Below are 23,394 nucleotides of genomic sequence, written 5' to 3'. Positions count from 1 at the left end.
ATAGCGAAAATAGTGCCTTTGGCATCTTACTTGAAGCTTTCTGTTCCATTCTATTCCCTCATCTCCCTCTTTCATTTTATGTCAAGTTATAAACTTTGTTTCATGGTAATAAAATCAAAGCTTTAGGCCTCTGGCATGCTTTCATGGACAGTTTTATTGAAATGGCTCCAGTAAAAAAATAGGGAGACCGCCTTGTACTGTGGGCCCACTGATGGGATTGGCTTTGTACTTGGATGCCAGGTAGACATCTGCCACCTTGGTGTCAAAGCCACCTCCAGGACTTGGACTCTATGAGTTTATGCCCTCATAGCAGCAGATGGTATTCCAGGGATCACCCTTCCTGTAAGGATCCTCCTTGTAATGTGGATTCTTTATCCATGGGGAAGAAAAGGACTTTTGAAGATTGATTCTTGAGAAATGTGCTACATACTCTTATATTGCATGATATATTTCATGGATTCCATATCAGTCACTTTTCCTTGGTCACACCAGAAGATTTTAGTTCATGAAGCCAGATGGTAAGAGTACTCCAAACCCAGCTTCCTAACCAGCACTGGATACTCACTCCAGTTGTAGACTTGTTCATGGAAAGGAATGTTGTAGGAGGGCCAGTATCCTCTCCACAGAGCATTAGTTTTAAAATGTCCTCATTTTGTTTTCCTCCTTTTGTTCCATGGCAGTGATTTCTACTGTTCTGTCTTCCAACTCACTTATCTGTTCTCCTGCCTCATTTATTCTGGTACTGATTCCTTCTGGTGCCTTTTTCACTTTAGTTATTGTAAAACTCTGTTCTTTATACCTTCTAGCTCTTTGTTAAACATTTCTTGTATCTTCTCGATCTGTGCCTCCATTCTTTTCTGAGATTTTCAATCATCTTTACCCAACATTACTCTGAATTTTTTTTGGTAGATTGCCTACCTGCACATCACTTAGTTGTTCTCCTGGGGTTTTATCTTGTTCCTTTGTTTGGAGCATATTTCTCTGCTGTCTCGTGTTGTCTAAGTTTCCGTGTTTGTGGTCTCCTTTCCACAGGCAGCAGGATTACAGTTCTTTTTGCTTCTGATATCTGCCACCTAGTGGGTGAGGCTGGTCCAGGAGATCGTTCAGGCATCCTGGTGGGAGAGACTGGTGCCTGCCTAGTGGTGGGTGGACCTGGATCTTGCCCCTCTGGTGGACAGAGCTAGGTCAAGGGGTATGTTTAGAGGCATCAGTGGGCTCCAGATGACTTTATTCAGCCTGTCTGCTGACGAGTAGTGCTGTGTTCCCATCCTCCTGTTGGTTATCCTGAGGCATCCCAGCACTGGAGCCTATAGGCTGTTGGATGGGGCCAGGTCTCGGTGCCAAAGTGGTGACCTCCTGGAGAGCTTACATTGTTGAATATTTCCTGGAGCTCCTGCCATCAGTGTCCATGTCCCTACCGAGAGCCAGGATACCCTCCAAGACCTGCCCAGGTTTCTGTGGAGTCATTGCTAGGTCCCAGTGCTCATGAAACTGTGTGCAGCCTCTAAAACTGGAGTCTCTGTTTCTCCCAGCCCCGTGGAACTCCTGCACTCACACCCTGCTGGCCTTCAAAGCCAAAGCTCCAGTAGCTCCTCCTTCCTATTACAGATGCCCAGGCTGGGAAGCCTGGTGTGGGGCTCAGAATTCTCCTGTGGGAGAACTGCTGCAATGTATTTTGCCATTTGTGGGTAACCCACCCAGCAGGCATGGGATTTGATGATACCACGAAGGCACTCCTCCTGCTCTCTCTCTGTGTCTTCTTCGTCTTTGGAGGCAGAATATCCGTTTGGGTAGCTGCCAGTGTTCTTTGTTGATAGTTGTTTAGCACTTAGTTGTGATTTTAGTGTTTTCATAAGAAGAGGTGAGCTCGTCCTTCTACTCTGCCACCTTGTCCTGCACTCCTCTTCATTTATTCATTTCGGGAGAATATTCACATAGCTCACTGCAGAAATAATGTGTTTGGTTAAGGCCTGTGGCTCTGATGCAACTGGATGCAGGTATCATATGGTATATGCATCCTGTTACCTTGATAAAAAACAAAACAAATTCATCTTTTTAAATACATTTGACTTCAATGTTTTTAGATGAGCAATTATAGTCTTATAGAATATTTCTTAGATTTCTTCTTCCCCCAGTCCATAGAGAAAGGCTATGCATGGTGAGTGCAGGTAAAAAAGCAAGTAGAACTTGAGAAGTCCAATTAGTTATGTTCTTCAACTATCCCTTTCATTCTTTTTTTTTAATTTTAAAAATTCATTTATTTTTGACTTTACTGGGTCTTCATTGCTGCACAGGCTCTTCTCTAGTTGGGATGGGTGGGCTTCTCATTGTGGTGGCTTCTCTTGCTGCAAAGCACAGTCTCTAGGCATATGGGCTCCTTCGTTGTAGTTCCCAGGCTCCAGAGCACAGGCTCAGTAGTTGTGGCCTGTGGGTTTAGTTGCTTCACGGCATGTGGGATCTTCCTGGGCCAGGGATTGAACTCACGTCTTCTGTGTTAACAGGCAGATTCTTTACCACTGAGCCACCAGGGAAGCCCTATCCCTCCCATTCTGAAGTGTTGCCCAAAGGCCTGATGCCTTCTTCTTCCTCTCCCCTTTGATTCCTGAATGTGGAGGTCATCACATCTCCCTCAGTCTGTGCACTTCTCCAGCTTAGTACTGATCTTCTGCCTTGAAAGACCCTGCTCTCTAGCCTGCAGGACTAAGGTTAATCAGGAGGAGAAATATTAGGTTTGACTTCATCTGCCAATCATGTGCCCTCTAGATGGACAAGGGTCATTTGAGTCTCAAGGAAATTCCAGGCTGGAGTGTGTACCATCTTAATATATGCCAGTCCTCACCCAGGAAAAGTGACATCCCCATCACGACAGGGGGTGTAATGGTTCTAAGCAGGTTCTGTCACATTACTCCTGGGATTCTGAGATTACAGTGGGGTCCTTGGCAGAAAGGAACATCACAGAAGAGTGTTCTGACAGATGCTCAGAAACACTTGGTTCAGTGCCACCAGACCTCTCTCTCCTCTCAGCTTACACCTGGGATGCCTGTCACCAAGTCCCTTTGAGCAGTGACTTGAGCCACCTGGTTGCAGAGATCCGAGCTTTGTGAGGGCAGCTGGAGCAGAGCGTTCAGGTGAACAACTCTCTGAGACTGCAGCTCGAACAGCAGTTGGATGGTGGTGCCAGCAAAGCCAGCCTCAGCTCCTCCTGCATTAGCCAGAAATTCCCCACCAACACTGACCCTGGAAACAAGCAGCCGTTCTTCCAAGGTAGGAAGGAAAAGGGAATCATGAAGCCCTCAGCCAATGGGAAAGTCCCCAGGATGTGTGTGGTGGAAGGGACAATATTGCCTCTTCCACACTCCTTAGGGCCAGAGTGAAGTCAAAGATGCTTCAGTACAGCACCTTGAGGGCATGGAGTTTATGGTCAGATCCGGATTCTGAGTTTGCCACTTACATGTTGTTTGCCTTAGGTAATCTCCTCAAGTATTTAAGCCTCAGCTTCCTCATCTTTAACATGAGGATAATAATAATATAAACTATTATGTGGAGCATTAAATGAAATAATTTACAAGTGCCTGACACCATAGTGAAGTGAAAGTGAAGTCACTCAGTCGTGTCCGACTCTAAGCGACTCCATGGACTGCAGCCTTCCAGGCTCCTCTGCCCATGGGATTCTCCAGGCAAGAGTACTGGAGTGGGGTGCAGTACTCAAAACAATTAACAGCTGTATATGTTAATGCCTATTCCTTATGTTTGTGGAGTGTGTTAAAATTGACCATGTGTTCAAATAATTTTTCAAATAATTTTGTGAGAGCTAGTGCAGCATTTACCATCTCTGTATTTCACATGAGAAAATCTAGGCACTGAGACGAGTCACTGTTATGCTGAGGTTTGTGGGAGTTAACAGGCCCGCCCAGGATTCAGAGAAGCTTTGATTTGCTGTGTTCCTGCTCCCTCGTTATGCTCTGTCTCGGTGTTGCTTCTCTTCCCTCTCAGGCTTTGCCCTCTCAGCGCCTCCCCACAGCAGCAGCCAGGACTCATCCCTGCCAGCTCAGTCACTCCTCCTCCTCATCACACAGCAGAGAGGCCTGAGCTAGAAATCCGGCTCTAAGCCATATTTGCCTGAGTAGGATCATATCAGTCTCTTCATGATATTTTCCAGGTTGCGGTCTGGTCTCTAATAGGGCATTTCAAACTCACCAAGGCTTATGTCTCCTATGCTTCTTATCCTAGTACATATTTTCTAGTACTGACTCATCAGAACAGTGATTAGAGTGCAGAGTTAAATCCCCATAAATCCACTCACTTCTTGATCAAATATTTTAACATATGTACTGCATGTTTTATGCATATTTATATTTAGTTACAAAGCATTGTATTAGACATACTGCATACAGTATTATATTCAAATCTGGGATTAGAAAAATACACCTAATAATTTTTTCAAACTATGTTTTTTTCTCGTGGAACAGCCTTCACATCTTATTTCAAAATAAGTGATGAGTTTGCTGTTGGTTTTGATTGTGGTATATGGGTGATGACAGTATGAGAGGAGAGTCATGGTGCTTTAGATCTCCAGTGGAGTGGTGTGTTCCAGGGTTCCTAAAGCTGTGGCTGTCTTTACTCCCTCGATTCGGTTGCCTCCCCTCCAGTTCGGGATGTGGGCATGAATTCTCCAGTTCTGGTCTTCCCCAGCTCCTCTTCTGCGGCTCCTGGCCCAGAGACCACAACCTTCAGTAGGAAGAACGGTAAAGAGGGCAACCACAGGACTCAGGGTCTGATGACGGAAAGTTATTAGTACAAGTAACTTTTGATTCTCTTATACACACTATCTGAATTTAGAGATTTTTCTCTGCATGTCCCAAAGCCTTTAGCCCTACCATTACACCTCCTGTGGCTGCCTTTTTTTTCACTACTCTTCCTCCTATGGTTTTCCTATTGCTCTGGCATTGCTTCACTGTACTGGAACCTCTTCCTTCTTGAAAGTGCTGTCTGTATCCAGCTTAATTTCCTTGTCTGTGTCTTCTCAACCCCAAAATTAAAAAAAAAGAAAAAACATTAATGTCTGTCCTGAATGTTTGTCAGTAAGGATAAAATTTACCTCCTGGGAATTTTATGATTATGAGATGCTGAGAAAGACTATAAAAATATAGAACCGAGAATATGTATGGACTTCACAGGTGTGCTTTCCAAAACTGTTGATCTTGTTTCTGGCCTCTTTTACTATTTGATGTCCCTTTTGGATTGAACTGAGGGTGACTATGAATAACAGTGGGTTCTTTGTTGTTGTGGTTTTATTCTTCAGAGCTGGGTTTGGATGCTTCTCCAGTAACGAAGAAGCCTCCCAAGCTGGAGGGTGATGCTACTGATGGCTCCTTTGCCAATAAGCATGGCCGCCATGTCATCGGCCACATTGATGACTATAGTGCCCTAAGAGAGCAGATTGGGGAAGGCAGACAGCTGGTCAAGAGGATAGCAGAACTTGTGAGACTGGCCTGCAGCTTCTCTGGTCTCGAAGCCCCAGGCATAGAGGTAATCACATTTTAGCTCTTAGGTGCACCTTTTCCTTAAGCCCTTTCTTCTTTTGATTTTAGCTCCTTCTCCCACTATCTTTTTTCCTGCTGCATATCTCTCACCAGCTGAGGATGTATCTTCCATTTCCATCCAGCTAGGCCTTCTGTCGTCACCAGCTTGTTTCACGACAAGCTTTGTTCTGTTCCAGATGTAGCTGACTCTGTATTTCCCCTGAGAACCACAGAAAAGCATGTGCAGCACTGCCATCCTCATCAGCAGAGCATGTTAAGCATCAGCATCCTTGCAGTGCTGTTTGGTAGCTTATTATCTGCTAAAGTCACACGGGGATATGATCATTTGTGGGCAGGATAAAATCACTTCATCAGTTGCCTGGCAATTGAGAATATTCATCCATAGGGGTCAGATGTGTGGAAGGGGTGAGGAGAGTGGCAGCCTTGGACTTCTCTGCTCAGACCGAGCAGGAGAGGAGAGCAGGCCACAGGCTTCTCAGAATCTTTCCCCAGGGAAGACCTAGGTACCAGCCGCTGTGCTGTCTGAGCTCCAGGAGCCCCGACACGTGAGAGGGAGGCCCACACCTGAGTCAACAAATGCAACAAGGGGCTCCAGGCACAGTGCTGGCGGTGCCGTGGGTGTGACGGAGTGAACCCAGAAGAGGCGATTATCCCAGAAGGAAGGTGACAGGCTCATGGGGGTTAGGGCGCCCCTGGGGGATGTGCAGTTCTCTGGGGAGGAGAACATGCCAGGTAAAGGGAGCAGCTCGCAGTCCTTCGAGCTACAAATGGTGCAGGCCATTTGAAGCATAAGGCCTGATTTAGGGAAGGGCAGTGGGGCTGGGGGTACAGTGCAAAATAGGGACCTTAGAACTCCAGAGCACGAGGCAGGACTAAAAGCTAAAAAGTGTGGAATCAAATGAACTCTCACAAAGTGGGAGGCCCTTGCTGAGTCAGAGAACCTCGGCTTCCAGGTTAGAAAAAGTCTCACAGGTTCAAGCAAGCCTGTGGCCGTACCTCGCTCACAAAGGAAGCCGAGGCCTGTGCTCTCTCAGCCACAGGGATGCCCATGGCCACCGCCCCCTTTCCCAGGTGATGGGCAGCGAAGGCATCCAGGAGCTGAGGAGCAGCGCCACCGCCCTGCACCACCGGCTGGAGGAGTCGGCCTCCCTCCTCACCATGTTCTGTTGAGCAGCCTTGCCAAGCTCCCCCGGCCCTGCGCTTGTGGGCAAAGTGGTAAGAAGTCAGCATCCTCTACCGGTTCTGCCCCCTAACTAGCCTTGTAACTCCTTGGCCTGCAGAGCCTGAAGATCAGGAGCGAAATGGGCAGTTGGGAGAAGGGGACATGAGGCGTGTGTCCCTGGAGGGAGACCTCTCCTCCGTGGTGAGCACTCTCTGTGCAGGTCTGAAAACATCCCTCTCCTCACAGCCTGAGCCCCAGGACAAGGAGCCAAACAGGAGAAGAAAATAACACAGAGGAGGCAGAGACATGAGAACCCTGGTAACCCACAAATGTTCCATCCCTTCAAATTTCTGAAGTTCAGCTGAGCTGAGTTCAGGGCCATTTGAAACAACAACACCTCCTTTTCCATCCTGAGCCCACTCCCACTCACCCCCAGGTCCACACAGGCAGACAGGATCACAGAATGTCACCAGGGGTGGACCAGCCCTTTTTATCCACCCACCCACCCAGAACAATTTCCACTTAAACCTGTGTCTCTGGGTCAAGCCTGATGAGAGTCAGTCTCTCCCAGGTGCTTTCAGATCTCAGGCCACTGTGGGTGATGATCTTGGATTAGGTAGATTTCAAAATCCCTCCTAGGCTTCTCACTCCAGACTAGTATCAATGATAACTTTAGGGGATCCAACCTTGCTAATTCCAAGGAGGAAGTATTTTGGCATCCTGAGGTTGGCAGATATATTTACAGACTTGTAGACTGTCTCAGGCCAGTCCTGTCTCCCCAGGCATAATATTCCTAATGACCAAGTTTTGATGTCCAAGTGATATACCTATGTCAGCACTAAATCAGAGCTCTTACTCACAGCTGGGAGTTTCAATGTGGCCTGGACTCAGGCTCTCTGTAGCAGTTGGAGTGTGCTCTGTACTCCTTTGCACAGGAGCTTCCAGGTCCTCAGTGTTCCCACCTCATGGCCCATCCTGAGCCATCACCTGCTGGAGGGTTTTAGAGGCAGGGAAATCTGGTCCAGAAATACTTGAGAAGATTAGAATCCTATTTGTGGTTGTAAAGAGCCACAAATCACAGGGTGCTTTAGGCCTTCTGACCACTGACAGAACATCTATTTTTCTTCCCAGGGAGAGTCCATGAAAAAGGAGCTTCTGGAACTGAGAACCATACTATCCAAACAGGAGAGTCTCCTTCAGAGTACATCTGAGTGCCTGAAGACTGCCAACCAGTAGAAGGAGAGCATGGAGCAGTTCATCTTCAGCCAGTGTGGGTGCCCTGGGACAGGGAATGGGACAGGAAAATGGGGGCCTTCCAGGCTCCCCACTTGTGCTGTGAATGGACAGTGACCAGATAGGCTAGGGGATGGGGGAGACTGATGTGACATCCCTGAACCTCCTGTGCCATCAGTAATCATAGAGGCAGAGGAGGAGATGTGAGGGGTGAAGGGGAGCAGGAGAGCCCAAGCTGAGTGGCCAGAAAGACAAACTTTAGAACACACACACCCAAGACAGATGTGGACCCCACTGGTAATTTCTGCCTTTGGGAACTGTTTTGGTGTTTCGGTGACCAGGAAACACGATGTTTTGAAGAAGGCAAGGACTAATTTGAAGGTAAGGAAACCACTGCACAGATCAGAGCAGACTGTCACTGTCTGTATCAGAATGCACAGGTGACTCCTGACCTGCGCTGACCTTCCAAGAGGAAATTTCTGGTCCACCTGTGAGAGCACGGGTTCTCAATGAACATCCCTCTAGATTCCATCCCCATCGGTCCTCCCACCCTAATCAGAAACCTCCCCTGACTTCTCAGTTCCCTCTCACTTTGTCATCATCTTCTCTCTTGACCCCAATTCTCTCTCCTTTATGCCATGTCAGGACTGGGGAGAAATGCAGTTCAGTTGATTCTCAAGGTCAGAGGACATGTGGGGTCTGCCTCTGAATGAGCTTTCCAGTAAAGGAATCCTGAGGCCAGTCATGGGTTCCAGGGTTCCTATGTCACAATATGAAAAAATGATGGAAAGATGTCACCTAACAAGTTGATTTCACTGCATAACATTGGGCTGAAAGCAGCAATTTGATTCCGACATATTATTCTTTAGGAAACAACATAAAACAAAATCACTGGGTCTTATTGATCTAAAAGAGAACTTGGTAATAAGGAAAAAAATGAAACTTAAAGGGAAAGATTATCCATAATGCAGGCATTCTCTACATTTATTTAAAACACCAATGCATTCTCTAGCAGCCACTTTGAAGAAAAACTTGAGGTGTTAGAAATGGCTTCAAAGTAAAAAACTAAGCCTTTTACCTTGGACTTTAAAGTTTTGCCATAATCAGTTGAGCCCATTCCTAGGAATGTTCCTAAATTGTAACCTAAAAAGATGTTGACGCCACAGTGTGAAAATGGGTTGGGCCATAATTTAACCCTGATTTTTTTTTTCCTGCTAATTTCTTCTGATTCCTTTCTTTCCTGAACCTTTTTAGAAGAACTCTTACAAGACTGCTTCTGTAAAGCCTTATTCCTGTCCCAGCAAAGGTAACCCAACAGCCTTTCATACTCACTGGCTTGGAGGTCTCCTTCACACTTCTGCTAGGCCACTGGAAATGGACCAGGGCCCAAGTTCTAATCCCAGGCTTGTCACTAACTGGCTGTATGGCTTTGGCTGGCCCCAGTCTCTGTGAGACCACTGACCCTCATCTGGAAGAGGAGGCACTAGACTTAGATGATTTCTGAGGGCCCTGCTGACTTGCCCTCCCCCCACCCCATCTCCTCATCAAGTACACAGAACATAAACTTAACAAGGGGCCTGCCTCTCAAATTATCCTCTCCTTACAACAGGCCACTTCTATATGTGCCTGGTTCATGCTAAGCATATCTTTTCCTGGGAAATGACAAATGTCATCCTCTTTCTCCCAAGCACACTGGAGAGCGAGCTGGCCCCTGAAGAGGGAGTGGTAGGGTCTGGCCACCAGGTGTGCAGTGGCTTCGAGCAGAGATCTGACCACAGGTGGCGTGGGAAGGTTTCACTCTAACCTGGTGGCACCAGTTGCTCCTCCAGACCTCAGCACCTCCCTTCAGCTCATCCTCTTGACAGGCTCTCACCATGATCCTGGCTTCATCCTCAGCCCTCTCTAGCCTCAGTTAGCCACCAGCAGGACCTGATAATGGACACTTACTTCCATTGTGTTCCTTTGGTCTCCAGGTGAAATCCCTAAGGGCCCTGCCATGCACTCCAGTCCTGTGACCCTTGCCTTCCAGGAGACATGCAAGAAGCGAAGCCACCAGAGGTCCTTAAAACAGCAGGAAGGATGGGCCTGCACCCTTTCTTCACAGCTCTCTGTCTGCTGAGGAGGATCTGGGCCCTCCTCCACACCTACTGGAGGGTCTGGAAGGAATCAGAGATATGGCCTCGTGGGCAGGGTGAAAGGCAGAAGGCCTTTCCTGCAGTTGAGGAATAACCAGCCACGGTCCCCTTGGCTCAGCACTAAGGAAAACGTGCCTAGTTAGTAGAGGACCTTGTGACACTGCTTCTGAACACCCTGTGGGCATGGGAGCCAGCCACAGACATTTCTAGACTCATCATCTGTCCTCAGAGGGTCAGCTCAGGGGAAACAGGACCTGCTTCCCCACAATGCACCGTGTGGTCCCCACATTGGAGCTCCTCGGCAGATCTGAAAGCACAAGACTGAGCAGTGGGGCCCTGCAGGACAGTGTGGGCAGGGGCCCGACTACCTGACCCAGGGCCCATGAAGCTGGGTCACCGTGAGGCTGGGCGTCAGTCAACACTGCAGCACCTGAGTACTTTGAATCCATGTGGTGGGAGTGGTGACTCCCTTATGCCCTCTCATGCTTAGCCTAGACTTCCTGTATTCTATTGTGATCTCCAACAGCTGTACTGACTTTACATATACTGTCCCCTTTTGTCATCCCAACTTCTCTCTGGGAACTAGGGACTAATGGCCACAGCGAGCCCACTGAAAGTCTTGTGTAAAGCAAACGGGTGATCATTTTTAAGTGATGTGCAAGAGGCCCCCAGTTGTGCTTGTGCTGAAGCCTAGTCTGTGTCTTCACAGAAGTGCTTTAGAAAGTGTGTATGTGTGTATAAATGTATGATATCTATTTACATACGTTGCCAGAGTGACATGTGGAAGGCTGACATAACTGGTGGACAGGGTCAGTGAGAGGAAATGACACCGTCTTTTTGGTGGCTATTACAGCAAAATATGTATTAAAAATATAGTTTTCTTTGCCTGCTTAGTTTCCAGTTTCTATACCAGCCTGCAGGGTGAGTGTGTAAGAATAGGAAAGACAAACTGTCACTAAAGAGCTCAGCATCTGAAGCAGAATCAAGATGCTGTAGTAGCTGTTATGGAGATCCCCTCCCCCACAAACACATCAAAAACAAATTCACATGTGGGACACTTCTTAATGGAAACGAACTGGAAACTAGCATAACTCCTGAAAACCAAAGCCGCAAGAAGGATCTACACATAACTCGGTAGGATGGGAAAGAAAAGAATCAGGTTGGGCCCTGGGCCCCTGGGAGGGATCCACAAAGAGAAGGTCCACAAGGGTAGACCCCGGCCCTGGAGTGAGCAGATCAAATCACAATTTGGGCATCCCAGTCCAGGGGTCCTGCAAGGAGTGGCCCAGCCCCCTTGCCTCCTGGGAAGTCTGAGACAGAAGGTTTGGAGAAGTCTAGACTCTACTCATCAGGAGCACATCCTGGGTTGCTGACAATCAGGGTGGAGAGTCGTGCACTGTGAGCAGCCTCCCTGCTGTATTTCCCAATCCAAAGGGGCCAATGCCCTGGCTCCACTCTCTCCACACCACAGTCTGGCACAAGATCTTGGCAGAGACTCGATCTAGCTTTGCAGAGACAGACCAGGACAGCTGGGGGGTAATCCCGGAATAGCCTCAGATGTCACAGTCAGTGTGAGGGCTCAAAGCAACAGGAGCAGATGCACCTAGCATTAGTGTGTGCACGGGGTGCCACAGCAGGTATGTGCGAGGGCCAAGGGATGATTCCTGAGCAGACAGGCCCCGAGACAGGGCGTGACCTAACTAGGCAGAGACAGCCCAGAGGCCCTGGGGTGTGGGCCAGCTGGGGCTTTGATGGCCATCACAAACACACCACACTATGTATGTAGGGGTTTGTCTTCCAGCTTAGCACTAGATCTGGGCAGACAGGTCCTGGGTGAGGTCTGCCACAGAGGCAACCCAGATCTCAGGCAGCAGTGCAGCCACCTCAATCCTTGCAGCCACAACCCCCCAAACTCCAGCCCCAGCCCACTCCACACCACAGCCTTATACTAGATCTGAGACAAACAATAGGGACATAAGCTTGGGCTGACCCTGAGTGGAGCTGCAGATGTATATCCTGTGTGAGTACATGGCCCTCACTTGCTTCACCACTCACTTCCTTTGGGGCAGGGCATGCACTCAAGGGCAAAAGCCTGATTAAACCCAACCCTCAAGGCTTCTACTCCTACACTGGGGAACACACCCTGCCCTGAGACAGCCACGATACAGATGAGAGAGGAAGACCACCTCACATCCAGCACAGGTTTTCGATACTCCACCACCAGTCACACCCCACTATCGAGGGGATAATGATCAGCACAAACTGAGGAAAGACATGACTGGCATCCATCTGAATCCAGCCCTCACACCAAAAGCATGAGACTCATGGAGGCTACACAGGGACACTCCCACATAACAGCAGCCATTCGAGACCACACTGGATAACTGTTGCTCCTAAAATCATCAGACAGAGAAAGTTAGGTAAAATGAAAAGGAAGATCTACTCCCAATTAAAAGAACAAAACAAATTCCCTGAAAGAACAAATAATGAAACAGATCTCACCAGTCTACTAGACCAGGAGTGCACAAAGGAGGTAATAACTCAAGATGATAAAAGTTATTTATGACAGAATCGCAGCCAATATACAACTCAATGGTGAAACACTGAAAGCCTTCTCACTAAAATCTGGAACAAGACAAGGATGCCCATTCTCACCGCTTCTATTCAACAGAGTATTGGAAGTCTTAGCCATAGCAACCACACGTGAAAAAAATAGAAGGTTTTCAAATGGAGGGGAAGATTTAACACTGTCATTATATGCAGATATGATACCGTATATAGAAAACCCTATGGACTCCACACAGAAACTACTAGAACTGATACACAAATTCAGTAAGTTAGCAGGATACAAGATTAACATACAGAAATAGGTTGCATTTCTTTACTCCAACAATGAAATATCAGAAAGGGAATGTAAATAAACTATACCTTTAAAAATTTCAATCCCAAATGTAATTAGCCTTCAATTAAAATAAATAAAATTTAAAAAAAATTGCAATCCCAAAAATAAATTGCTTAGGAATAAACCTCACCAAGGAAGTAAAAGATTTCTATGCTGAGAACTATACAACATTAATAAAGGACACTGAAGATGATTCAAAGAAATAGAAGGATATCCCAGCTCTTGGATTGGAAGAATTAATATTGTTAAAATGGCCATACTACTCAAAACAATCTACGGATTTAATGCAATCCCTTTAAAAACATGCATGACATTTTTCACATAACTAGAACAAATAATCCTAAAAGTCACACGAAACCACAAAAGATTTAGAATTGAGAAAGCAATCATGAGGAAAAATAACAAAGCTGGAAACATACCCTCTAAGACTTCAGACAATACTGCAAAACAACAGTAATCAAAATTATGTGGTATTAGGACGAAAATAGACATGTGGATTAATGGAACAAAATAGAGAGCCCAGAAATAAACCCACACATCTATGGTCAATTTATCTTGGACAAAGGAGGCAAGAACATACATACAATGGGGAAAAGACAGTCTCTTCAGCAAGTGGTGGTGGGAAAGTTGGAGAGCCACATGTAAATCAATGAAGTTAGAACACATCCTCTCACCATACACAAAAATAAACTCAAAATGGCTTAACTACTTAAACATAAGACATGACACCATAAAACTAGAAGAGAACATAGGCAGAACATTCTCTGACATAACCGTGCCAACATTTTCTTAGGTCAGTCTCCCAATAAAAATAAAAACAAACAAATAGTCATGTCATAACCAGTATAATATTGTAAAATAATTAGCCTCCAATAAAAAACAAAAAAAAAAATAAACAAACAAATGGAACCTAATCAAACTTACACACTTTTGCATAGCAAAGTAAACCATATAGAAAATGAAAAGACAACCTATAGAATGGGAGAAAATATTTTCAAATAATGCATTCAGTAAGGGCTTAATTTTCAAAATACACAAACACCTCATTCAACTCAACAAGAAACAAACAAAAACGGCCCAACCCAAAAGTGGGCAGAAGACCTAAACAGGCATTTCTCCAAAGAAATACAGATGGCCAATAAGGACACACAAAAAAATGCTCCACATGGCTAATTATTAGAGACATGCAAATCAAAACTAAAATAAGGTACCACCTCACACCACTCAGAATGGCCATCACTAAAATGTCCTCCAGTAAAAAAGGTTGGAGAGGGTGTGGAGAAAAGGAAACTCTTCTGCACTCTTGGCAGAAATATAAGTTGGTGCAGCCACTGTGGAAAATAGCATGGAAGTTCCTCAGAAAACCAAAAATAGAATTACCATATGATCCAGCAATCCACTCCTGGGTATATATCTGGACAAAACTATAATTCAAAAAGATAAATGTACCCCTATGTTCATAGCGGCACTAGTCACAATACCCAAGACATGGAAAGAACCTAAATGTCCATTGATGGATGAATGGATAAAGAAGATGTGATACACACACACACACACACACACACACACATACAGAGGAATACTGCTCAGCCATAAAAAAAGAACAAAATTAAGCCATTTGCAGCAACATGGATGCAACTAGAGATGATCATACCAAGTGGGGTAAGTCAGAAAGAGAAAGACAAATACCATATGATGTCACTTATATGTGGAATCTAAAATATAACACAAATGAACCTATCCATGGAACAGATTCACGGACATAGAGAACAGACTAGTGTTGCCAAGGGGGAGAGGGCTGAGGGAGGTATGGAATGGAAGGCGGGGGTTAGGAGATGTAAGCTTTTATATGCAGAATGGATAAACAACAAAGTCCTACTCTGTAGTCCGGAGAACTATACTCCGTATCCTGTGATAAACCATAATGCAAAAAGAAATATATATATGTATGTATAACTTAGTGACTTTGTTATAGAGCAGTAATTTATACAACATTGTAAATCAACTACACTCCAATAAAAGAGGAGGTAATAAAATGCTAACTGAATGAAGAAAGAGTATCAACAGAAACGTACGTCACTGTAACCAGGACCTAGAAACCATAAACGTGAACCAATGAAAAATGGATAATTCAACTGCCGAGACAGAAATATAATCTAGAAGCAATAAATAGCAGATTAAATGACACAGAAGAATGAATAAGTGATCCTGAAGATAGCATAATGGAAATCAAATCCAAAGAGGAGACAGAAAGACAAATTAAAAAAAAACAAGCACAACTTACAAGACTTATGAGACAACAGAAATCATGCCAGCCTTCACATAATAGGGATTCCAGAAGGAAAAGAAAGAGAAAGGGGGATTGAAAATATATTTGAAGAAATTATGGCTTAAAACTTTTCAAATCTAAGAAGGAAATAGAAATCCAGATACAGGAAGCACTGAGGGTCCGTCCCAAACAAGATGAACACAAACAGATTTATACCAAGACATACCATACCATATATATGCATTAACAAGCACTGATGGCAAAAATGAAAGGTAACAAGCGGATTCTAAATGCAGCAAGAGAAAAACAAGGAATCAATTAAAATATAATTTCTATAAAGCTATAGCTGATTTCTCTGAAGGAACTTTGCAGGCCAGAAGAAGTGGCATAATATATTCAAAGTCCAGGAAGGGAAAAACCTTCAACCATGGATCCTATACCCAGTAAAATGATCATTTAGTATAGATGGAGAGATAAAGAGTTTCTCAGCCAAGTAAAAACTAAAAGAATTCAGCGAGATTAAACCTACCCCCAAAAGAAATATTAAAGGGTCTTCTCTAAAGAGAAAAGAAACAAGAATCTATAGAAAAGGAACATCACAGTTGGAAAGGTATACATAAAAGGACTGAAGATCACTTAAATAAGCCAGTAGAGATTTTAAAAAACAGTAAAAAAATTGTCAAAGCAATTATAAATACAAATAGCAGTAAGAAGATAAGCATGAAGATGTAAAATAGGACGAAGTCACAAAATGTGGGGAAGGGGATTATAAAAATGTAGATCTTTTAGAATGTGTTTGCACTAGTATGACTTCCAATTTAAAGCAAGCAGATATAAATTATGAGTCAACATACTTGAAAACAAGGGTCAGTGCCTGTTAATGCATATATATGGAATCTAGAAAAATGGTGCTGATGAACCTATTTTCAGAGCAGGAAGAGAGATGCAGATGTAAAGAAAGGACTTGTGGACACAGTGGGAGAAGGAGAGGGTGGGACAAATTGAGAAAGTAGTATTGACATACATACACTGCTATACGTAAAACAGCTAGTGGGAAGCTGCTGTATAACACAGGGAGCCCAGCCTGGTAATCTGGGACAACCTAGATGGATAGGATGAGTGGGGTGGGAGGGAGGTTCAAGAGGGAGAGTACATATGTAGTTATAGCTGATCCACGTTGCTGTATGACAGAAACTAACACAGCACTGTAAAGCAGTTATCGTCCAGTTAAAAATGAATTTTTAAAATAAAATTTAAAAAATAAATGATGAAAACCCTATTTTAAAAAGATAGCTGTACCACAATGTTTACCTGAATGTTCACAGAAGCACTATTTACAACAGACAAGACATGAAAACAACCTAAGTGTCCATGGACAGATGAACGGATAAGGAAGATGTGAACTATGTATGTATACAATGGAATATTAGCTGGCCATGAGAAAGAATGAAATATTGCCATTTGCAGCAACAGAGATGAACCTAGCGATTATCATACTGAATGAAGCAGAGAAAGACAATTTTATGATATCATTTACATATGCAATCTAAAACATAATACAAGGAATTTATTCACAAAATAGAAACAGTCTTCCATAGGAACAAATTTATGGTTACCAAAGGAGAAATAAGGAGAGAGGTATAAATTAGGAGCTTGGGATTAACAGGCACACACTACTATGTATAAAATAGATAAACAACAAGGATTTACTGTACAGCACAGGGAACTATATTCAATACTTTGTGGCTTCCCTGGTGGCTCAGAGGTTAAAGCGTCTGCCTCCAATGCGGGAGACCCGGGTTCGATCCCTGGGTCGGGAAGATCCCCTGGAGAAGGAAACGGTAACCCACTCCAGTATTCTTGCCTGGAGAATCCCATGGACAGAGAAGCCTGGTAGGCTACAGTCCACGGGGCCACAAAGAGTCGGACAAGACTGAGCGACAGAACGGAACGGAATAATCCATAATGGAAAAGAATCTGAAAAAAAAAATATATATATATTACTGAATAACTTTGCTGTATACCTGAAACACAATATTTTTTTTCAAAAAAACTGTTAAAATTTAAAAAATATATAAAGAGGTCAGGTGACAAAGAGGTCCTATCCAAACATGGCAGCACAAAGGCAGCTCCTAAAGGAAGAGTCAGCCCTAGGGAGTGATTCAGATAACTGCTTTCTTGGTCATCTGGGCTTGGAACCATCTGTGGGTGGGAGGACAAGAAGAGATAACAGCCATGAGGAGGAAATGAAGGACCTGAAAGTGTGTGAGAAGAGAAACAAGCAACAGTGAATGTCTCTAAGGAAAGCAAAGGTGTTTTGAATTATGCTGGAGACAAGAAGGCTGTGATTCTTATCTTCTGGTTTAAATGCAGTCCCTGGATACACCTTGTAAGCCAGGAAGCCTTATCAGACACCCACATCACATTAGAGTGCCAGCCACAGAGAACAGGGTTCAGTAAATCAGAGTAAATGCTATTTAACTCCTCTCTGAAGGTCTCTGATGAAGGAGACCATCATTCCCAACAGCCCCTTGCAATTTTAGGCTTCCCTGCTCTGATCCTGCACACACTGTTTCTCAAATCTGAGAATTTCTCCGTGCGCAGTGTTGTGTATCCAGGAAAAAACATCAAGGCAGCAATATTCCCAGTAACTTTCATTTATGCAGGACTCTATTGAGGTCATTCATCAATCTGTTTCTATTTGAACTGTCCTTGGTGCTTTTCCTCATGGAAAAATGTAAAATTTTACACATTCTTCTTTTAGACTTTACCAATCTTTCATACCCTTTTAAGTGTGAAGACAATTTGAGAATAATACTTTACTTAGCTTCAACTCACTTCCCTGGTGGCTCAGACGGTAAAGAATCTGCCTGCAATGCAGGAGACCCAGGTTTGACCCCTTGGTTGGGAAGATCCCCTGGAGAAGGGAAAGGCAACCCACTCCAGTATTCTTGCCTGAAGAATTCCATGGACAGAGGAGCCTGGCAGGTTACAGTTCATGGGGTCGTGAAGAGTCGGATATGACTGAGGGACTAACACTTTCACTTTGCTTCAGCTTAAGCTTATGACTAGTCAATTTAGCAAAGGTTTCTTTTTCCCAACTTTATTTTTCCTGATATGTCCCATTATAATGTTGACTCATATTCCCCCCTTGGCAACACACTGGGTTTTATGTAACCTGCAGCCAGTTTGGGCATGCCTATTTCCCTATTTCATCCTCTGCTAACTGTAGTTTTTAAGTTTCTATGGGAATTAGACTCTGTTTGTGTAACTAATGAATTTTATTACAATTCCACAGGATCTCTTTCCTACTTGTCAGAGGCATCTTAATATTTCATATGTATCTCCTTAAGTACAAGTAGTAAACCTGACGTTACTTTTATCTAAGTTGGGAAAATCAGTATATTCAATGGAGAGGATGCAAGGGCAGTTTCTATGCAACATTGCTGGATCTACCTGGGTTGGCACATACTAGGAACCTGTGGCTGTGTTTCTCAGATGTACATGGGGAAATGTAAGCCAGGATCAGAGGTGAAAAGGATATATATCACACATGCACAAGAATGTTTAGAGCCACAGCAGCTTGAGTCAGGAAGAGAGATGTGGGCAAAAAAAAACAGAGTCATCTTCTAACCTACATTATCCCATGATTTGTGAGCCCAAAATATGGGAAGTTCTCTGATATATGTGTGTCACTATAACTCTGCTGGGATTGGCTAGGCTGGTGGTTTCACAAGGGTGACAATGGCCACAATATCCAAGCGTTCCACTAAGCACTTATGACTAGTGAAGTGAAGGAAGGAGTGACCAAATTGCTCTCAATGCTGGGACCCCACGTCTCATTACATTTCAATTCAGTTCAGTTCAGTCGCTCAGTCATGGCTGACTCTTTGTGACCCCATGGACTGCAGCACGCCAGGCCTCCCCGTCCATCACCAGCTCCCGGCGTTGACTCAAACTCAAGTCCATTGAGTTGGTGATGCCATCCAACCATCTCAACTTCTATCGTCCTATTCTCCTCCCACCTTCAGTCTCTCCCAGCATCAGCATCATTTCAAATGAGTCTAGGGGGTACATCAAAGGTTGTATCTTGTCAGCCTGCTTATTTACGTGCAGAGGACAGCATATAAAATACAAAACTGGGTATGCAGATGACACCATCCTTATGGCAGGAAGCAGAAAAAGTGAGAGTGAAAAAAGTTGGCTTAAAACTCAACATGCAAAAGACAAAAATCATGGTATCTGGTCCCAAAACTTTCTGACAGATAGATGGTGGAAACAAGGGAAACACTGACAGACTTTCTTTACTTGGGCACCAAAGTCACTACAGATGGTGACTACAGCCATGCACTTAAAAGACTCTTGCTCCTTGGAAGAAAAGCTACTACAAAGCTAGACAGCATATTAGAAAGCAGAGACATTAATTTGCCAACAAACGTCCCTCTAGTCAAAGCTATAGTTTTGGGTCATGTATGGATGTGAGTTGAATCATAAAGAAGAAAAGTTGCTCAGTACTGTGCAACTCTGCGATGCCATGGACTGTAGCCTACCAGGCTCCTCCTCCTCCAGGCAAGGGTACTGGAGTGGGTTGCCATTTCCTTCTCCAGAGGATCTTCCTGACTTGGGGAATCAAACCCAGGTCTCCTGCATTGCAGGCAGACACTTTACCCTCTGAGCCACCAGGGAAGCCCAAAGAAGGCTGAGCGCCAAAGAATTGATGCTTTTTGAACTGTAGTGTTGGAGAAGACTCTTGAGAGTCTCTTGGACTGCAAGATCCAACCAGTCAATCCGAAAGGAAATCAGTCCTGAATATTCATTGGAAGGACTGATGGTGAAGCTCAATCTCTAATACTTTGGCCACCTGATGCGAAGAGCCAACTCGCTAGAAAAGACCCTGATGCTGGGAAAGGTTGAAGGCAAGAGAAGAGGACGAGGTGGTTGGATGGCATTACCAATTCGGTGGACACAACTTTGAGTAAGGTCTGGGAGATGGTGAAGGGCGGGGAAGCCTGGCGTTCTGCAGTCCATGGGGTCGAAAAGAGTCGGACATGACAGAGCGGCTGAACAGCAAAACAAAGCCATACTTTCCACCGCTCAACGCTTACAGAATTTGGCACGTTTGAACAGTCCTGTTATTGCTGTAAACCGTTCTTTGTGCCTAACTTATCTGGGCGCGCAGTTCCTCCACCGGCATGGTGCAACGGTTTGGGAAGGCGGATCCCTGGCTTCTGGTCGCGCTCCGACCAGAGCAAACGCCGCGTCCCCCGCCACGAAGCCGGCGGTGGCCCGCAATTTTACCCTTGGACCTGGGGTACCAGGCATGGGACAGCCCACGAAGTCCCAAGGGCTCTGCTGAGGAAGTTCAGAGTTCCCAGGGCAGCGGGAAGAGGACAGTTGCAAACAGTGAAGGGACCTTTTTTTTTTTTTTTTCCTGGTGGGAATTTTACCTCAGGGCAGAAAACTCTAGAGATACAAGCAGAAAAGGAGCACTTGGGAGAGGCCTGAAAGCCCCCACCCGTCGCTCACCGGAATGGGTCTCCTCTCTCCACTGCGTCCAAAGCTGGAGAGACCGCCGCCGGCGGCCAGTCAGGCGCCCCCTGGCGTCGCGAGGACGCAGCTCGCGGCGAGGGACGAGCGCGGGAGGGAGGGAGGTCCTGGGCCCGCGCGGCTGCGAGCCACACGGCTCAGCTGCAGGAGAGCGAGCCGGCCGTGTTTCCACGGCAATGGTCCGCACTTTGGACGCTGAATCGTGATCCGAGTTAGCGTCTCGGTGGGACCTTTCCTTCTCGGCCGCGCGCAGGGTCTTTTACTGGCGCAGCCGGAACTCAGCCTCCTCCTGAAAGCGAGCTGCGCCCCAGATGCTCGCTGAGTGGACCTACTCTCCCGCCCCGGCGCCCAACCCGGCCTGCTCTCGGGACCAGAACGTCTGGGTCCCGCGAAGGAGGCCCTGGGCCCGCGTGCTCGGCCGCCTCCCCCTCAGCAGTCGAGGTCCGAAGCCTGCTGCTCTGAGAGGCGCAGGTCCGTGGACCACGGGGAGGTGGGGGCCGAGCCCGGGCGTCCCCGCAGGACCCTGCGGCTCTGCCGCTCACTGGGCATCGGAGGCCCGGCCCCGCCGCCAAAGGGCGCAGCGACTGAAGCACTGCCACCCCCTGTCGGGTCGCCCTGGGTCTCGGGGTAAAAGGCAGCATCTGCGCCCACCGAGTCCTGCCCCACGAGGGGGCTTCGGACCGCGCCTCTTGTCCCTGTGAATAATGGTCCGGGGCTGTGATGTCACTGACCAGCCAGGGTGACAGCTTTCCGGGCGGGGTTCCAGACCTGAATAGGGAGTACTATATTTTATTCAGGTGCCCTATTATTGGATGTTTTGATTGATTCTATTTCCGTTTATTTCAGAACTTCTCGCTCCTAAGTCTCCTTTGGACACGAAAAGCCGCTGTTAGGTTAAGACTTGAACCTTGACTCCAGGAAATCTTGACCTTTGAACCCAAACTCAGCCAGAAAGAGGAGTCTGGGCCGTGTATTCCAGCGTCTGAGATCAGGTGTCGGTCACCCATGCCTTTGAGACACTTGCATATCTTATAGTCGGGGCCAGAATAGTGAATATAGTCTATTTAGTTGATTTGAGTTGGAAACAGCATTCACTTTTTTATCATTATAAAAATGATCTTTTAAATGTCACTTCTAGACGTTGGAAACACAATGTAACTTTTGTGGAACAACCATGTGGATGAGAACTATTAAACAGAATAATTTATATGTACCCTGGAACAGTGGCAAAATTAAAAAAAAACTGCTTTCCTTAATTGTGTTATTATTGGCATTGTTGGTATTTATTCTTATTCCAAATGATGTGGGGGAAAGCAAAGGAGATTGTATGAAATCTTGTATTTCTATTACTCCCAGTGTCCTTACAGACAAAAATACTGGTATACGGAAAAGAGTCAGATGAAAGATAAACATTCAATAAAGTCTGAATTTCTGGATTTGAATATATACATTGATACAAAGATGAGTATGCATTTCCTAGCTCTGTCCACTGGAAACACCTAGAAATACACCAAATCCAGTAAGCATCTTAAGGTTACAATTTGATTTGGGAATAACATTTTGCACAAAAGGAAACCAGGGATCCTTAGAAAAATGACTGAGTCCAGGTCAGGGCAGCAAATATTCAGGATCAAAGAGAGCACTTTGTCATAGTGTTATCAAGAAAGGCCTCAAATACGATCAGAAACTTTTCAAAAGAACTGAGGAGCCAGCTTACAGTCACTTTCACTGCCAAGAGAGAGAATTTGAGTATTGGTAAGAGCCATACTGCCGGAGAAGGCAATGGCAAGCCACTCCAGTACGCTTGCCTAGAAAATCACATGGACAGAGGAGCCTGGTGGGCTGCAGTCCATGGGGTCACTACTAGTCGGACACGACTGAGTGACTTCACTTTCACTTTTTACTTTCATACATTGGAGAAGGAAATGGCAACCCACTCCAGTGTTCTTGCCTGGAGGATCCCAGGGACGGGGGAGCCTGGTGGGCTGCCGTCTATGGGGTCGCACAGAGTCGGACACGACTGAAGTGACTTAGCAGCAGCAGCAGCAAGAGCTATACTGCAATGAATTGAAATACTTCACTGTGTTTGAAATTTATTCATATAAGCACATGGGGAAAAAAAAAAACAAACGAATTGGTGACCACAGAGGATGCTTGGGGCATTGCTCACTAAGCTGCAGTTCTCTTTACAGAGGGTACCACTGAGTAACTAAACAGTATTTAGTATTTAGGAGAAGTTTCTTTTTATGCAAGTATTGCAGTTAAATACTACATGATGATGCAATATCACCATTTAGCGCCACATAATCAGTAAATGGATTGAGAGGTCTTGAACTAAAAGGACTGGTAATACAATTTGAAGAAACACTCAGGACTTGATGTCCTCCTCATCAGAGAGTGCACACCACCTCTGAAGGGTCTGCCAGGACTGCAAGCTTGACTCTCATCAGTCTCCGTATCTACAGGTCCAGAGCAGGGACCACTAGACCTATGACTGCTGAATAGTTACAAAGGAATGGGACTGAGGACCTGGATTTTCATGTATAATTCATGTGATTGTAACCTTAAAAGTTGGAGACATGCACAATATTTTCCTATTAAAC

General features: G+C 45.4%; 2 protein-coding genes across 2 annotated transcripts in view; both read left to right on the top strand.

Moving 5' to 3' along the window:
* The window catches only part of LOC148778140 (myomegalin-like), a 45,677-nt gene extending 34,591 nt beyond the window's left edge, over nucleotides 1-11,086 (top strand). The window contains 8 exon segments of the mRNA XM_088836013.1: nucleotides 3,025-3,263; nucleotides 4,628-4,745; nucleotides 5,303-5,529; nucleotides 6,615-6,758; nucleotides 7,837-7,975; nucleotides 8,273-8,319; nucleotides 9,193-9,244; nucleotides 9,912-11,086. Coding sequence (XP_088692139.1) covers nucleotides 3,025-3,263; nucleotides 4,628-4,745; nucleotides 5,303-5,529; nucleotides 6,615-6,758; nucleotides 7,837-7,975; nucleotides 8,273-8,319; nucleotides 9,193-9,244; nucleotides 9,912-10,057 — 1,112 coding nt within the window. The 3' untranslated portion in view covers nucleotides 10,058-11,086.
* LOC129556737 (myomegalin-like) overlaps nucleotides 1-23,394 on the top strand; it is a 631,881-nt gene that overhangs the window by 506,768 nt on the left and 101,719 nt on the right.

This window comes from Moschus berezovskii, chromosome 4, assembly GCF_049115385.1.
Source record: "Moschus berezovskii isolate FMDL1 chromosome 4, NW_MosBer_1.0, whole genome shotgun sequence".
NCBI classification, from domain to species: Eukaryota; Metazoa; Chordata; class Mammalia; order Artiodactyla; family Moschidae; genus Moschus; species Moschus berezovskii.
Note: the sequence above shows the minus strand (reverse complement) of the source record. Positions and strands in the feature narration are given on the sequence as shown.